The sequence below is a fragment of the Diabrotica virgifera genome, chromosome 3, assembly GCF_917563875.1.
Source record: "Diabrotica virgifera virgifera chromosome 3, PGI_DIABVI_V3a".
In the NCBI taxonomy this organism is placed as follows: domain Eukaryota; kingdom Metazoa; phylum Arthropoda; class Insecta; order Coleoptera; family Chrysomelidae; genus Diabrotica; species Diabrotica virgifera.
The window spans coordinates 37,916,734-37,935,948 of NC_065445.1; the positions used below are offsets into that span (position 1 = coordinate 37,916,734).

Below are 19,215 nucleotides of genomic sequence, written 5' to 3' on the forward strand. Positions count from 1 at the left end.
CGACAACTGCCGAATTGTGGTCCCATTGTTGAAGAAGATGTTTTGGTGTGGATCAACTTTGAAAAGAGAACTACACAACATAGTTTGAACGACGACGACGAAATCTCCGAGTGTGTTATTCGCCAGGAAAATGAGAAGAATATAGCGACGCAAATGCTGCTGAGAAAGTATTTAAGAAGCCAAACCAGTAACGTACAGTAATATTTTTAAATTTTATTAGGCCTACAGCTCTGTAAGTATTGTTTTGTAGTGTTTTTTTATCCTTCTGTTTTTTCATATGTCTTAAATATATGGCAGAATATCCCACTGTGTTGTATTCTACAGAATGTGCAAGTGTTTCGTGCTTGCTAGGCTAGATCCTTACAAACAATAAATGGGTATTTTTTAGATAGGCATCGTTTAGTTCGACAACTTTTTAGTTCGGCCTAGGGTCCAGTCCCGAGGTGGCCGATCTTACGGGAGTCTACTGTACATAACTTGAAAGATTCAGCAACCAAACGCCATACTGTCTGTGTGCGTATGTGCGCAGTATTATGAAATTTTACTCTCAATCGCGCCTAAAGAAGTATAACTTCAATAATCCCATAAGACTCAATGTTAAAATGTCCTTAAAAAATTTTACAGCGTGTCACGTGACTGTACATAGAAGGGAGACGCACGGTGCGAATATGGAGAGATAAAATAACAATATTTGTGGCGCAGGCCTTACAACTTTGAGTTGCATAGAAGTTTTGGAGAACCTGACGTAAAATTCATTAAGGTAGCACGCCTTAGATGGATAGGGCATGCAATCAGGCAAGAGGAAGATGCCATAGTCAGAAAAGTTTTTGACCGAAGAGGGCCGATGAGACAACAAGCAAGAGGAAGAACGAGACTTGTACCAAGATAATTTAGAGAATGATTTAAAACATATTTAAATTAGAGTTGTTTGATGGTGTTTGTTATAATTAATTCAAAACAAAATTTCTTTTACTATCAAAACAAAGACACCAAAGTCTTCTTTTATCAGTCAATTCAGGAAAAACCAAGATTTTTAAAATATTTATTTATTAAATAAAATAAGTAACCATAATAAATCATCAGAAATATCTACGGTAAACTTCAATAGATTTTGCTTCATTGGACAACTTATTGGGATATATTTTTTCCCTAAACGGCGACGCCTATGCCTCGATCCCCTTTTAAATCAACAACAACAGCACTTTAAAGGCAATTATTTTCCATTTATCTTTTGCAATGGAATTTGTTTTGTAAATATATGATGTTAAGGATTATATTCGTTGATTGTTAACTAACACAAGAAGTTTCATAATTGAATTACATATTCGATTTCATAGACAAAGCATTTCTTTCATTACGTTTTTTGATTGAGTTATAGATTTGTCGGCTCGGCTGACCTTGCATATCGCGGTGATCCCTCTTGGTTAACGTTAATGTCGTGTAGGTCTTTATCATTTAGATAATGAGCACACAAACTAGCTAGAAAATATTATCAATGTTATTTGTTACTGTTATTTGATAGTGTCTTTCTTTTAAAATCGACCGTTGACTGAGAAACAGCGGTTTTAAGGTTAAAGATGGATCAAGTTAAGAATGGTTGGTTTAGCGAAATTTCCGAACTGTGGCCCGGTCAGTGTTTTTCATTAAAGGTAAAAGAAGTTCTATACAAGGAGAAATCCGAGTACCAGGATATCTTAATATTTGAATCGTAAGTACCTACTGTTTTAAACATTCTTTGTCACAGTTTTTAATTATTTAAAAAACTAATGTGGAAATACAAGAATTACATAAAAACGTATATCCAATTACTACTTATTTTTATTCCCTTTGAAATTTTAGTTATTTCTAACTCTAGAAATAATAATTGATCCCAATTTAACAATCCACATCTGACCGAATGAGGAAAAGGAAGTTGCTAGTCAACCGTTCTGAATGTGTTTTTACTGGCCTATTAATTTTAATGATTTTACACACATTATTTTGATATGACGAAATAAAAATATTTTTGTCAATTTTAAAAACCGACCAATATTGGTCAATGTCAATAATATGTTTATTATTTTATAAGACAAACAGGAAGTGGTAACTGCATTGTAAGTAATTTGTTCTTGACACTTAACTACTTAACATTTTAGTCGGGATTCACATAAGACTGCAACATGACTGCAACTTTTTCTTCTCTCTTTTTCTTTTATACTATGTTAGATATAAATTTGATACAAGAATAAAAAACCGCTAAACGCCGTAAAAATGAGTGGCGCATACAATATTCCAGCTACAAAAGATCTGATATGAATATTACCTACGTGGCGCGAAAATGTATTTTCATTTTGATGCAAAACAAAATTCTAGTTTTATTTTAAAAGATTTTCCATAATATTTGCTAAATTTGAAGTAAATGCGCCACAAAAGAGTAACTTTGATACAGGTTGAATTTTGAAACTCTTTTGTGGCGCGTTTGCTTCAAATTTAGCAAATATTATGGAAAAATATTTTAAAACAAAACTAGAATTTTGTTTTGCATCAAAATGAAAATACATTTTCGCGCCACGTAATATTCATATCAGATCTTTTGTAGCTTGAATATTGTATGCGCCACTCATTTTTACGGCGTTTAGCGGTTTTTTATTCTTGTATCAGGAGTTTTTCAAAGTTATTTATAAATTAAATGTATGAAGTTGAATGCAATGTTCCTCTATTACACGTTGAGCTTTATAAATGGTCATCTATGTTGCATTATCTCCCAAATGATCTAGTGTCCATCGAATGTACACTAGATTTTTTTCTATTCGAAATAGATTGAAAAAAAATATTGGGATGGCCGGTAAATGAAGTCGGATTGCCCGTTGCCAGATCAAATTTAGCGTCGTAACCACTACAACTACATAAACCATTTCGGGAATAATCGTTAATTGGATTATACTTTTGTAGTTTAATAACTTCTAAACGGCTTAACCGATTTTGATCAGTAAACATGAGTTTGAAACGTATTGACCAGTAGTATCTGATAGATCTAAGGTCAAGTATGATAACTGAAGCTATTACAGGAATTATTGAGCTTGAGAAACCGTTTTTCCCATACAAAATAGATTTGATCATACTTTCTTTACAGAAAAATTCGAATTTTCCCGGATATGAGGTATACACCATTAGATTCGTCTAGAGTCCTTCTATAAACGCTCAGTTATTGGCGCAATTCGTAGGTTGAAATTTTGAGTAATTGTCGAAAAACCAAAATTTTTAAAGTTTAGTTTTTCAGTTTTTCGGCTATACTAAGCCGTGTGTATGTCTGATCTTGACGGCTTGAACACCATTTGAAAGCTTAACTCAGCACTATTGATTTGATGTATTTGCGGTTCTCCTGTCTCTTCTTGATTCGAAGATATATACCCCCAAAAAATATGCCTGTTTTGTACCTACCAAGTCCTATAGCTGGCTTATGGGTGGTCAAAAGTCACAAACTACACCGGTTCTGAATCGGCCCTGACCCCCTCTTCAAACACAGAAAAAAAATCAAATCGGTTTAACTTTTCCACACACATACATATTCACAAACATTTTCCCTTTTTTAAATAAAAATTGAGTCATACTTCTGAGCTCGGTAACGTTTGAATGGTATAAACGATTTTCAAAATTAAGCATGCGTTGGAAAGGTAATGATCAGTACCAGTACTATCAGAAGCCGCAAAGGCCGGACTTAAATTATTGAGGTTTTTGGGAGTTTTGGGGACGAGAACGAAAAACAGACCCTAAATAAGAAGGGCCGTAAAATCCACACCCTTGGACGAAATTGGATGGTTGACATATGAATGGGTGAGTCTTTTCCTGAGCTTTAAGATGGGACTTGGCCCAATTTTCAATTAAGTCAGATTTAGAAAATCGAAAATTTCGTGTATAATATAGTGTCTCATGTAGGGAGGTTTGGGTGTGCGCCACTGGCCAGAACTGTCTTTCTTTGGTAATTTGTATCTTCTCTTTCTTCTTCTTAAATCAGGTGCTAGACCACAGATATAATAACTAATAGATTAGTCAAGGTATGGGCCGCTCTGCGCATCGAAGTGTAGTTACCTAACGCCAATATTAAGGATTGAGTGGTGTAGCCATCTTTGTCTGTCACATGCGCGGGATCGCTTGGTTAAAAGAGATAGATAGACCACCGATCGACTGCTTCCGCGTTACGCTTTTTTGCTCAGTATGCCTTGTCTACCCTTAATATGTCTATACTATGGGTGAGACTCGCTAATGTAATTATAGTATCTGGCACTCGGTTCTTTGTTGTAACTTTACACCTATTAAACGCCGTTTCTTATGGACTGGTAATCAAATAAATATATTTTTAGCGGTTTTAATGGCTGTATGTACTTTTAAATAATGGTACTAATAAACATTTATAGTATTTACTTCATCTTATCTCTTCAAAAACTGTATCAAACACCAGTATTATAATGGTTTATACTCTATACTCTCTATTGGGACCGTGCAAGTTCGGCAAAGCGACCTCTATTTCTACGCTTTGTACTTTTATTCGCACTTTTAATTATATTGGCCAATTATATTAGTCCTGGTTGCTGGATAATTGTCAAGGCCATAGTCCAAAAAAATAATAAGAAGAAAAAATAAGATGCAGGTTATGTTATGCAAACGTAAACAATTGTATGTAGTAAATAAAATTAGTTATTAAAATGCAGTACTGCAATCAAAATACAATTAATTAAATCAATATCAATAACAATATCAATTATTTAAGATAGTTGCAATATTTCTCCGCGACTCGCGCACGATCGTTTCTCGTTTCCCTTCCAAGTACTTGCACACCGCGAATACTTTTATACCTACGAGACATGAGATCTGTCATTACAGAATATACTTTTGTGACGTCACAAGTGTTCGCGAGCTTTTTCAATCGTTTGAAATGATTTCAATACAGAGATTTTCAAGTTTTATTGCGTTATTATGAATTTTTGAAGCGTGAAATGCATTCATTTTTTTCGAATCCTGAGAAAACGAATAAGTATTTTTGAAAAATTTAAACGCATAATGAAAGATTACGTATATTACCGAGGGCCGAAAGCCCTGAAAACACTATGTGTATTTTAATGAGTTACAGGGTTGAAAAAAAGGGACAATTTAGTGTGATTTTTAATTTCAAATATTTCATTAAAAATAAACATTTTGTTTATTCTAAGGGACTTTCGGCCCTCGGTGATAATGTAGTCATTTATTCTGCGTTTAAATTTTTCAAAAATGTTTATTAGTTTTCTCAGGATTCGAAAAATGAATGCATTTAAATAGCATTGGACCAAGATTTTGCACCTACCCCTTTAACAACTTGTTCATTATTCTTTTCGCACAATTTTTAAAATAATCTTTTTTGAATACAATTTCCGTAGTGTAAATCGAAACATCAAACAGTAGGTTTTTATCATAATATGTATGTACAGTTACGGTCGTCGAATAGTTTACAGGCTTACGTATCTAATAGAAGCCGATTTTTTTTTAATTTTACCTCGTTTAAACGCACCTTTCACGTCAAAGTGACGTTACCAGTGGTGTACCTACAATAGGTTAATTAAAATCAAAAAATTAAAATAATATAAATCTATATTTTACAAAATTTAACAAAATGGAAAGTATAGAAACAAATTTTTTTGAATAAAATGGATTATGGTCTTAATAACGAAAATAAGGAAGTCTGGTTTTAAAATATCCGTTTAATTTTAAACATATTTTATATTAAATATATAATGATAAGCAATGATAAATAATAAACAGACATTAGTATTTGGTGAAATCCCCATTATTGTCAATACAACTTTGAAGTCTTCTGTTCATAGATAGCATCAATTCCCTCATGTTAGTCTACAAGATCTTCCCATACCTGCTCAATGTGCTCAATTGCTTCCCATAATTCAATTCTATTCCGTGGTCTAATGTTTTGTTTATTTAGTTTCTTTGTTAATTCTGTTAACTCCAGCCATTCTCGAACGATTCTACTCGTATGCACTGGGCAATTGTCATGTTGGAAGATGAAGTCGTTGTTGGGGAATCTCTGAATCACCGATGACAACATGGTGTTTTCAAGAATATGTTTGTAATGTAATCCTGTTAATTTTTCTTCTATATGACAACAAACGCCCGGACCTTCAGCACTTATCCATCTCCATACGTTGACCGAGAACCCTCCACTATTTCTTAAATGATGCTTATCTTGTTCATCATACCTACGATTTCTCGGCCTATCAACTCTTACTCGACCATTGCTATATGACTGAAATACTTTTTCATCGGAAAATGCAACCCTAAACCAAAAGTTCTCTTTACAGTTTATAAATTCATTACAAAATGCAACTCGTCTCCTCTATTGATCCTCGGTCAAAAAAGGTTTCCTTGAAGCTGCACAATTTTTCAGCCCACTTGCTTTAATTTATACATATACATGAGCCACATATGGCTCACGTTCAAATCTGCAGCATCTTGCCTTAGTGACCCACCTTCTTTGAGTTTGGCAAATGCTATTGCTTTTTGCGCACCATTCAAATGAATTTTAACCATTTTGGAAAAGTTTGATATCGTTTTATTTTATCTTTCAACATTCGCGAAATTTTTGACAAGCATTGACTTTTTGAAAATTTTTGACTTTGGCATTTTATCAAATCCGTACAACACTGCAATTTTACAGTATTATAATATAAAAATTATTCAGTAAATTATTCAGTAATCGTAACTACCTACCTATATGCAATACAGAAATATACTCAGTGACATTAGAAGTGTTACACCCAGAAGGAATCATTTCTGGAACTTCATTTTTTGGCAACATGGTACATTTTCATCAAGAAGGAAACGATAACATTTGCAAGACTTTCTATTGACATGTAATCAAAAAAAATTAATAAAGTGTTTAGCGACCTCCTAGCTGAATACAATCCTGTACACGTCTAGGCATTGACAAAATGAGATGATCGATGTCTGCTTGTGGAATCTCGTTCCAAGCAACTTGAATTTCACGGATTAACGGTGCCAGAGTCTGTAGAGGATGGTGCAAAGTGGACAGTCTCCTCCCCATCATATTCCACACATGTTTGATAGGATTTAAACCCAGTGAACGGGGTAGCCACGGCAAGAAATTAACGCCAGTTTGTTGGAGAAAATCCATAGTTTGACGAGCAATATGGAGACGCCCGTTGTCTTTCTGAAAAAGGCGTTTCGACGGCCGTCTAGATAAGGCAGTAAAGTGGTTTGTAAGATGTCATAAATATAACGCGCATCTGTCATATTGCCTCGAATAAACAAAAGAGTTGATCGGCTACCATAGGCAATAACACCCCAAGCCATTACTCCAACTGTCCTGTGTAGATGCATCTCAACAGCAAACCCGATATCTCGTCGCTGTCCACGGTGGCGCCTTATCATCTTACGACCATCATGCATTCCTAAACAAAATCACGATTCATCGCTGAATGCTGCATTATGCCATTCTGTCACCCAATTCTGCCGTTCTCTGCACCAATTCAAACGTTGATGACAGTGAGTCATCAGCAGTCACCGGAGACAAAGGAAGCACTCGTCATGGGCGCAATGAAATCAGTCCAAAGGCTCGAATGCTACGGTATAGGGTACGTATAGTAACAAGTCTACCTTTTACTTCAAACCATTGGTCAGCGATTTGACGCGTAGTAGCAAAACGGTCTCGCAGAGCCAGGAGTCTAAAGCGCCTATCTTGACGCCCTGTGGTACGCCTCGGTTGACCAGTTGGTCTTCATCGCGTTCCTCTACCTTTATTTGTTCACACCCGACTCACTCGCATAACCACCATGGCCGTATAATTAACACGACGCACAGTGGGGCAAGAGACAACATAAGTTGGCATTAAATCATTGTCGGTATATTATGGCCAATTTTTTTTTCAAATATTATAAGTTGTGTGTACAAAAAAAACGATGTTTTTTCAAAGTTTTCTTCTTCTTCTCAATGTGCCTATCCGTGACGAATGTTGGCGATCATCATGGCAATCTTTATTTTATCTGCAGCAGCGCGGAAAGGCTGCACAGGTGTTTGTTAAAGCACGTTCTGAAGTTCTTTAACCAGGATGTTCTTCTTCCTGAGCCTCGCTTTACAAATATTTTCCCTTGAAGGATGGCTTGTTCAAAAAATGTTTTGCTCAAAATTTTCAAAGCTGAATGTCCGTAGTTACTACCGATATTGATTTAAATGATATTTGAAGTTTTGTCATTTTTATTTTATATCTTATTTATTTATTATTATCTAATATTATTTATATCTCAAAACAATTGTGTTAACATTATTTTTGAAAATTTGCTTAACCAAATTGTTCTTTAAAACCATTTACCGCATATTTATAATATTAACATAAAATTTTGTAGGTAAAATATTGAAAAACCTAAACTACAGATCATCATCAGAATCATCAGATGTGACGTCAACATCTTGCACATTCGGAGATTTGAACATAATATATTATGCACTATATATTATGCTTCCACTGGCAGGTGTTCTAATTTTTTCTTTTTATGTTTCTTTTGCTTGTGATCAGTGGATCACTACTAATCAACAAAAAGTGGAATACATCTTAATTTGTTTTCAATTTACTATACTTTCTTGAATTATTATGCTTGAATTATGCAAATAACGAAAAATTAGAATATATTGTTATTCAATTTAATTAGGTCAACATAACCTCACAAAAAATAAAATTATGAAAAAAGGAGCAAATATGAGAAAAAAGTTAAAATGACTTTTTAAAGAATAATACTCAATCTTTCAAAATAAAACAAAATTAAAGTTGGATCAGTCTGGGAACACTAACAAATCACTTGCTATTTTTGAAAAATGCATATTTTGATATTTTGTACAGGTAATTTTAAACAATATATTATAAGAGACTATACTTACTTAATTATTATATCACATCTGTAATAATATTGTCACTTTCCTTAGGATCAAATATCCGTAGCCAATTTTACTAGTAAATTAACTTTTCACTTGAAATAAGTGGATCAAACGTAAGTCGAATCACGTTATCGCGGCCTATGCATTGTTAACACGGGACCATGTGCCCTTTGCGACGCGTCGCAACTGGTGGAGGGGGATTTAATGGGAAAGAAATGATGCCAAATCATACGCAGGATTGTGTACTATTTAATTAAAATGAATGCGACAGAAAATACTGCATTTAGTATTTTCATTTTATGCCAACTTTTTAGCTCTCCTGCCCCACTGTGCGACGGTAAATTTCGCGATACGACAAACCCATATCTCTATAGGCAATAATTCTACCCCTGTGAAAATCGCTAAAATAGTGGTAATGTTGGTGTTTTGGAACTCGAGTCATTTTCTTACACTCAATACAATAATTAGACTCAGGAATAATAACTAAAAATTTCTGCACCAACCGGTCCCCATAAATTGGTCTTTTCACAAATTTAAAGATAAAACTTTATTTCTACAAAACCTATAAAAGATAAAACATTGATGTTGTGATCATAGCATGCTTTAAATAATTGTCATTGTTCTGCCAAAAACCTAAGTTCAAGAAATGATTCTTTCTGGGTGTAACACTTCTATTGTCACTGAGTATATATATTAAATAGCAAATTTTTATGGTTAAAACTAATTTTCATTACAATCAATTGTGACTTGTGACTTACCACATACAATATAAACATATTTTCATATTTTTTACATTTCACGTTCTTTGTGGAACATAAATAAATCAAAATGATCAATAAAGCTGTGGGAAAATCCGTTGTTATAATGGTTTTATATGGTTAATTTCTGTTCATTTATGATATAACTAGTCGTGAAATAATTATTCAGTTATGTATGAATAAATATTAGGCTTTGTTTTGTACGGAAAATACAGACTTTATGTTATGTTTTTGAATTAAATGTATTTGGCATTGATATGTGAACACTTAAATTAATCGGATGATCGGTTGAGTAGTCATCGCTTGGTCTCCTAGGAGCTTGTCAATGTCAAGCTCAAAACACGAATTCATCCGCGAACATCATCCAGTAGCGGAACCACATTATAAATAAATGGGGTGATTAATATTTTTAATCTACAATACATACAAATTAATAAGCTATGGTATATCAGTTTTTTCTTTTTTATGTAGAGAATTATTTAGCTACTTAAAAAATACCTCGGTATTTAATAATACAGTATGATTAAATATTAAATTCTTTTGACACACAATTACTATGTCCTAGTTTTGTTAAATTAATGTCTTCCTCGTTTTGTAATACAAAATTAAAACAATAATAATTTTTAGAACTAACAATGGAACTGCTTTGGTGCTGGATGGAATAATACAATGTACCCAAAAGGATGAATTTTCGTACCAAGAAATGCTAACATTCCTAGCTTTATGCTGCCATGATAATCCCCAAAGAGTTCTTATTGTTGGAGGTGGAGATGGTGGAGTAGCTAGGGAAGTTCAGAAGCATCCACTTGTTAAGGAAATTGTTCAGGTAACTTGGAATTGAGTACTATGATGTTAATGATTATTGATAATAATAGTCTCCCTTCTATACTTGCGGCTTTTGGATTATAGCAGGATACTCTGCGATCTCTTTTTCTTCTTAGGGTGCCTGTCCGTTCCGAACGTTGGCGATCATTCTGGCTATGGTGACTTTGTTGGTTGCTATACGGAATAGTTGTGTTGATTTCTTTCTACCATGCTCTCAGATTAACAAACCAGGATAGTCTTCTTCCTCCTGGGACCCTTTTTCCTTACATTTTATCTTGTAAATGCATTGGAGTAGCTCGTATCTGCCTTGATTTTTCATTATATGTCCCAAGTACTGCAGCTTACGGCCCTTCACGATGTTGACTAAATTTGCGGTTGTGTTCATCCTACGTAGTACTTCTTCATTGTAAGACTTACTGTCCCAAGTACTGCAGCTTACGGCCCTTCACGATGTTGACTAAATCTGCGGTTGGGTTCATCCTCCGTAGTACTTCTTCATTGGTGACTTTGTCTGTCCATGTTATCTTCAGGATCCTTCTGTACAACCATAGCTCAAAGCCTGAAGTTTCGATAGAGTTTCCGTCTTCAGTGTCCACGTTTATATTCCGTATAGAAGCAATGAGTACACTTAACATTTAAGGAGCCTTATTTTTGTTTTTAGGGTGAGGTCATGGCTCTTGAACACAGAACTCATAGTTAAGAATGCACTTTTTGCCTTTCTAATGTGGCACCTAATTTCTTGAGTATTGTTCCACGACTCATTCATTATAGTTCCCAAGTAGTTGTATTTTGAGACACGTTCAATGCTCATTTGGTTCAGATACAGGTTTGCTCCAGTTATGTTTTGCTTGCTGATGATCATTAGTTTGGTTTTGCTGGTGTTTATATCTAGTCCATATTGTATACTTGTTTCTGAGCACTCCATGTATTGAGATGCCTTCATCAATATCTTTTAGAGGCTCTTCAAAAATGTGCTCTTAGTACAGATTGAATATCAGCGGTGAAATTATGCATCCCCGTCTCACTCCCCTTAAGATTTTGACCGGGTCTGTATATTTTCCATCTATTCGGAGCACTGCTGATTGATTATTATAATACAGGTTAGCTATTATTTTCAGGTCTCTTCGGTCAATCCCTGTCCTCTTCAGCACTTCCATCATTTGTTCATGCCCGACTCTACCGAAAGCCTTCTTGTAGTCAATCAGGCATGCAAAAACATCGCATCTGACATCTCGACATTTCTGTAACAACATCTGAATGCTATAAAGCCTCCCTCGTACCAACGGCGTTCACAAATCCAAACTGATTGGGCTCAATTTGTTCTTCACATTTTCCGTAAATTCTATTGTGGATCACTTTTAACAACAGTTTGTGCAGATGGCTCATTAGGCTTATGGTCTTTACAAATTTTTGCTCCTGTTTTTTGGGCAACGGTACGAACTCAGATTTGAGCCACTCTGCCGGTATTTTTCCTGCCTTTATGTCATTAAATATTTCAGCTATCTTTTGGGTCTAAGATGTACGAGGAAGGTAACAGGACCAGTGCAACGCTTTAACTGCTTATTAATATTACCCCTGGTTTTACACAAGGTACTCATTTTATTAAGGCTGAGTGGACCTAGTGCCTGTAGACATTTTTGAAAATTGAAAGAGACTGTTGAAAATTTTTTAAAATGTCTAGATGTTCTCGCCGGAGCTGGGATTCGATCCCTGGCCTTCTGCGTGGAAGTCAGACATCCTACCGCCTGAGCTATCCATCCATTGTTAATGATTATTTAATTTTTAAAAATGTTTCAGGTTGAGATCGACGAGAAAGTGGTAAATGCAAGCAAAAAACACCTTCCTTTCATGGCCAAAGGTTTCGATTCCGCCAAATTAACGTTAAAGATCTGTGATGGATTCGAATATATGAAGAAACACAAAAATGAATTCGATGTTATTATAACTGACTCTTCCGATCCAATTGGACCTGCTGTGAATCTCTTTACTGAATCGTATTATAAACTTGCCAAAGAAGCACTTAAACCAAATGGTAAGTATGTGCTAGCATTGTTTATATAGGGATAGTTGGTCAGCCCAATAGGAAAATTTGTTTGATTCAAATTGAGACAGTCACCAGATGTCCCCACAATTTGTGTCAGGGTCGCAACGTCAAAATTCATAGACACCAAGTTGTATACGATCCTATTCATAACAGCCCAACTCGCATACATATTAAGAAAAATAAATATATATGGAAGAATATATTTAGAAATTGAATTAATGATGGCATGCTTTTATATATACACTAAGCGTCAAAATTAACGCACCACCTTAAAAATGGGACATTTTTGACCTTTCGTATTTCCTAAACCTGTTGTCCGATTTAAGTGATTTTTTTAGTATATTATAGCTTTATTCTTCAAGAATATCGATGTAATAACATTATTGCTAAAGAGATAAGTGTCATTGTATACCGGGTGTAACAATGATAGTGTGTTTTTTCCTCAAAGTTTGGAACACCCTGTGGAATATTGTAGCGTATATAAAATATTAAAATTAAAACTCAACTGTAGCCTTAGGCTTTCTTAACATTTTGCTTTTTGATTCATTTGATTATGTTGGATAATAAAAAAGTTAGGTACTTTAACAACTAGCAATGTTATTCATCAATACAGGGTGTTTCTAAATAAGTGCAACAAACTTTAAGGGGTAATTCTGCATGAAAAAATAATGACCGTTTGCTTTATAAACATATTTGTCCGCAAATGCTTTGTTTCCGAGATACGGGATGTTGAATTTCTTCTTACAAACTGACCATTTATTTATTGCTCTAAAACTGGTTGAGATACGCAAATGAAATTTGGTAGATTTTAAGAGATAGTTATTGCGCAGTTTTTGACATACAATTAAGAATTTTATATTCATTGGCGTGCATACGGGTATAAACATTTTAGATACATCCCGTATGCACCAATGGTGAATATAAAACTCTTGATTGTATGTCAAAAAATGTGCAATAACTACCTATTAAAAACTACCAAATTTCAGTTGCATATCTCAATCAGTTTTAGAGCAATAAATAAATCGTCAGTTTGTAAGAAAAAAATGCAACATCCCGTATCTCGGAAACAAAGCATTTGCGGACATATGATTATAAAGCAAACCGTTTAACAAATTAATTTAATTAAACTCGATAACACATAATTAGTTCATTAACAGAAAAAAATCACCAAAACAAAAACAAAACACATAACCTCAAACCGTTTTCAAGAAGAACTATTGCATTAAACTAACTCACTTGAGAAAAACGAACAAAAATCTCCTAATTAACACGTTTCTTCAACTAAATATCTAAATGAAAAGTCTTTAATTATCACACAAAGCACGTAAACAATAAATGAAAAATTTCTTATGACAATTTATGTTTACAAACGTCAATATACAACATTAACATTATACGCATTAACTCGTTAAGCTCCTCCCATTTTTGTGACGTCAGATTTGGGCTGTCTGAAATGAAAACGTGTTTTTAAACGTATTTTAAGGTCATTAATCTTACGTACATATTTAAAATCACCTACAGAAGACGTTTATACGACGTAATGTTCAAACACGTGTATATATTCAACCAAAAGCTGACGTTTCCTCGACGTTATTGACGTCCCTTGGTTGTGTGGGAGATAGTGTGATGCCTAGAAATTTATACTCAATCACTTGTTCAATTATCTGACCCTCCAGCTTTGATGTGCCTATTAGTAGATTTGCTGTTGAACCATGCACTTTGTCTTTTTTGGGAATAAAAAGTAGAGAATAGTTCCAATTTTAGATTTTCTGGCGGTTATACCAAATTGGTGCAGCATACCTTGTAAATTATCTTCACTTTGAGATATTAGTTTGCGTCGTCTGCATAGCAGATTATTTTAAGTTTTCTCCCATTTTATATCCTTTTTTCGTTCTTACTATTTTTGTTATTTCATCAATGGTCAGGTTGAAGAACAGAGGTCTCAGGGAATCGCCCTGTCTTATGCCATATTCAGCTTCAGTTTGGTAAGTTAATTCTTCTTCTACTTTTACTTTCAATGTGTTGTTCTGGTAGATATTATTATCGATTGGCTTGGTTATTCCTAGAGGTATCTCACTTAACTACAATAAGTGGACCGCGTCCCTAATTTGACTCTGTCAAACGCCTTCTTAAGGTCCACGAAACATAAATATGCCGGTTGTACAATAGTGTGGACTATTAATCTTTGCAGACTATCTTCATATTGGGCTAACAATATTGCGTCGTCTGCGTAGTAATTTTTACTTCTTTGTTTCCCATTCTATATCCTCTTCCTTTGTTGACGTTTTTGATGATTTCATCCATGATTAAATTGAAGAATATAGGACTCAATGAGTCTCCTTATCTTATTCCGCTGCCTATATCTATAGGTTCTTTAAGTTGTCCATCTATGATTTCCATTTTGTTGTTTTGGTAGATGTTTTAAATAGTTTCTATGATATCTAGGGGACTTACAGTTACATCGTTGAGTTTTACTCTGTCAAATGCTTTCTTCAAGTCAATCAGACATAGAAATGCTGGTCTATTATACTCTAGTAATTTCTCAGTAATTTGCTTTATGACGAATATTGCATCTTTTAATATTAAAACAATAATTTACAGGTATCATCAGTTGCCAAGCTGGAACTGTCTGGTCTGATCTACCACACGTCAAGAAAACCCTCACCAATTGCCGCAAACATTTTAAAACAGTAAGATATGGGTTTTCAACCATTCCAAGCTATCCCGATGGGCAAATTGGTTACCTCGTGGCATCCACAGATGGCAGCAATGACCTAAGAACTCCAAAATTCAAGTTTACTCAAGAGCAACTTGATAATCTCAACTTGAGATTTTACAATGATGAAATGCATTCAGCTGCTTTTGTTTTACCAAATTTTGTAAAGAGAGAATTAAGAGAATTAGCTGAATAAATAAATTGTTGTTTTTCTTTATCTTGCTTTTTATTTGTATTGTTAAGACATGAAATCTATTATTTGCTGCATTTCTTTTCACCCTTGATGTTACAACCTTATACATCAAAAGTTAAAATGAATATAGTACAAGTCTATGCACAGAGGAAAGACTGGACTAGAATTTTACGATCATGTTGTACCTGTATTAAACACTGTTAAAAACGAGAAATACTTATTGTAATGAGTGATTTCAATGCCAAAGTAGCCAAAGGAAAATGGCAGGAGTTTATTAAAGAACATGCAGTTTGCGAGCTCAATACAAGACGAGAAAGGTTGGTCGAGTCTGCCCAAGAAAAAGCTAAGTTAATAACAAACACCTTATATAAGCTTTTATCAAGAAGATTATATATTTGGAAGTTATCTCAGGATACAGAGGGTAAAATCTTAAAAACCAAATAGACAAGGAAGCGTGATATAATTTCGCGTATATACCTACATCAAATTAGAAGAACACCTAAGGCAGCGGTGCTCAAAGAGTCGATCGCGATCGACCGGTCGATCGCCAAAATTTTTTGAAGTCGATCGAGATTCACGAAAAAATACAAATGAAAAAGATGCGGACACTAATTTACTTCTGCATACATATGCGAGGTGATTGAAATAATTAGTACCGAAATAATTTCTTTTCTAGAAGAACGAGGGGAAAGTTTACTTCAAAACGAAAAGCTCAGTGATTTTGCTTTCGTATCATATTTAGCAAATCATTTGAACCTCCTTAATTTGGAACTACAGGGTAAAAATAACAATTATCGATATGATGAGCGCATTACATTCCTTTGTCAACAAATTGTTATTATTGATTAATCAAATGAACAGAAGGATTTAAACAACTTTCTATCGTTGAAAAAAAGGTTAACCGCCCATTTGAATTATATTTATTATGAGACGGAGATGCAAGTAATTCATGGCGAGTTTGAAAGACGCTTGGCTGATTTTAAGAAACTGACAGATATTGTAACATCCATGTCTAATCCATTTGCTTGTGAAGACGTGGAAAAAATTGCCACTGACATATTAATTACTTTTAATATGGTAATTACTTTTTGTCCAAAATGAGGCATTGAAAATAATTTCGGATACTTATATACACCTTAAGTACAGAGCGGCTGATAAGAAGTTTTGGTCTTTCCTACCGGCCCGTCGGGGTAGGCAAGGTAGGCGCCGCCTACCCTCTTCAAATGTAGTACAATAATATAAATTATTAATATAAATTACTTATTTCAAAATTGTAATTTATAAATTTTGACACAATACCTACAATAAAATAGCAAAAATTATCCAAATTATTTTTAAAAATATCCAAAAATTTTTTTCCGTAGTTATAATTATTGTACGCTCCTTGTAGTATCAGTAGTACTGTATAAGATTCTATTCTTCCTGGGTCAGGCACTTGAAAACGTAGCCTGAAATAGAACGACGCCAACACCGAACTGAAGAAAGATCTCTCTCTGTTTACGCGAGCAGGCCTGCTGCAGGTCTCGCGTATTCTACGATTTTGAAAGGGCGCATAGGCACAGAGTCTTATAGCCGGACCTCCAAAATTTTATCAGTTGCTTCTCTTGTGTCTTGTGAAACTGTTTTATATAATTGTTTTTTGATTTTGGCTGTTATTAGTAGGTTAAGTATTGAATAAAACTAGGTAGGACAAATTAAATCTGTTTACGAAAACTGAATAATAAACAGGTAAATTTGAGATCGGTCTATTGAATGGCATTTTAATTTTATATTAATTTAGTAATAATTCACTAACGACCAATAAATCTGTGAATAGTTATTTGTCAGTCGTCCATTATATTTTTATTGTGTTTCAATACAATTTGGATAATTTAAAGTTAAACTGACGAATTGTGTTATTAGATTACATAGATAATTAAAAATTTAAAGCGAGGTTAATTGTTAACTTATCAATTTATTCGAAGAGTAAATTATTATTTGATACATAAATAAAATAAGTAATATTTGACGTTGTTGAAACGTAGGTGTGTTAGTTTTATTGGTGGAAAAACTTTAGTCATCGAATATGAATATTTTAAACGATGTAATATGCAGTTTGATCGAGATGCCTTATTCAAGGCGCCAAAATCAAGAAATGTCAGAAATTATTTCAATGGGCCGGCCTTTACCAAATTTAACAATTTTATCCACAGATAAGACAAAAGACAATCGACCATTTTCGAGATCGTTTAAAACAATATGGTATGAAAATCATAAATGGCTAAGCGAAAGTTATTTTAAAAATTCACTTTTCTGTTGGCCTTGTCTGCTGCTCTCAAATTTGAAGCAAAATGTTTGGGTGAGTCAGGGATATTCAGATTTGAAAAATTTATCAGCTAGTGTAAAAAAACATGAATCTTCGAAAGAACATTTAAACAATTGCTTAGGTTTAAAACGGTTAGAAAAAAATAAACAAATTATTGACAGTGCTTTAGCTGGACAAGTTTCTTTATCTAATAAGATATATAATGAAGAAGTTGAAAAAGATTGAAGAAGTTGAAGAAATTGATGTTACAATTCTGTTAGTAAAACAAGAACCTGCATTTCGCGGTCGTGATGAGAGCCATAATTCTTCAAACATGGGTAATTTTAAAGAAATTTTTAATTTAGTAGTTAAACGCGATCAGGAAATCCAGGATCATGTTAAAAAATAGAAGGGGTGTTCACGGGTTTGTCAAAAACAATACAAAATGATTTAATATATTGCCTTGCCGATTACGTAAAAAATTAAATTTCAACAGAAATTAATGAAGGTCAATTTTTTTCTATACTAGCGGACGATACTACTGATATAACCGAAAAATCACAGTGTACTTTAACAATCCGTTTTTTTAAAAAGTTGGTCAGGTACCAGAAAGATTTTTAGGGTTTTTTGATGTTAGCGAGAATAGATCTGCAGACGCTCTATATAGTTTAATTTCAAACGTGCTTGAGCCATATGATTACAAAAATAAATAAATTGCTCAATTTTACGATGGTGCAAGTGTAATGGCTGGCTCTTTAAACGGATTACAATCAAAAATTAAAGTAGATGCTCCAAAAGCAATTTTTACACATTGTTGCGCTCATAGATTACATTTAGTATTGCAAGACGGCTCAAAATGTATTACAAATTGTAGGATATTTTTTGTCGCCTACCCGAAGTATATGTGTAGCCTACCCGCATACTGAGGTCACGAGCCGCCACTGTCATACCGTATAACAAATATCCATCTTTGAGGCAAATAGCTCTGATTCTCATAGCATTCTTTGGATCAACGTACTTGTGTGAGTCTGCATTTTCCCAAATGAAGGTATTGAAATCAAAGTATCATAATCGGCTAACTGACGAACATATCTCATCATGCTTGTATCTGGCCCTCAGTAATTCCGTACCATCATATGAAAATCTTGTGAATATTATGCAGTGCTATGCATCAACATCCAAATAAAATTAGGATGAAAAACATGACTTTAATTACAACTCTCTGAAGTTACAACTTTTTATCAAATAGAAATGTGCAACCAAGTTTTTTATTTACAAAATTGTTGTTTTTTACTAGCAGTCGATCGCTGGACGCTTGCAGTTTATGTGGTAGATATCACATAGTATAAGTCTGAGCACCACTGACCTAAGGGAACTTTAATTTGGATTCAGAGCAGGACTCGGAACGTGAGAAGCACTTTCAACTTGTAAGTTCTAATGCAGAGAGACAGGGATGTCAACTGCGATGTGTATGCATGTTTCATT

The 19,215-nt window shown here is 34.1% G+C and overlaps 1 protein-coding gene across 1 annotated transcript; it reads left to right on the forward strand.

Moving 5' to 3' along the window:
* The first annotated feature begins 1,268 nt into the window (after positions 1-1,268).
* Positions 1,269-15,470, forward strand: LOC114326034 (spermidine synthase). The gene is made up of 4 exons (XM_028274237.2): positions 1,269-1,708; positions 10,296-10,494; positions 12,291-12,525; positions 15,139-15,470. Exons 1-4 carry the CDS (start codon positions 1,578-1,580, stop codon positions 15,447-15,449), a joined length of 876 nt encoding a protein of 291 aa, XP_028130038.1. The 5' UTR covers positions 1,269-1,577; the 3' UTR covers positions 15,450-15,470.
* Positions 15,471-19,215: the final 3,745 nt, after the last annotated feature.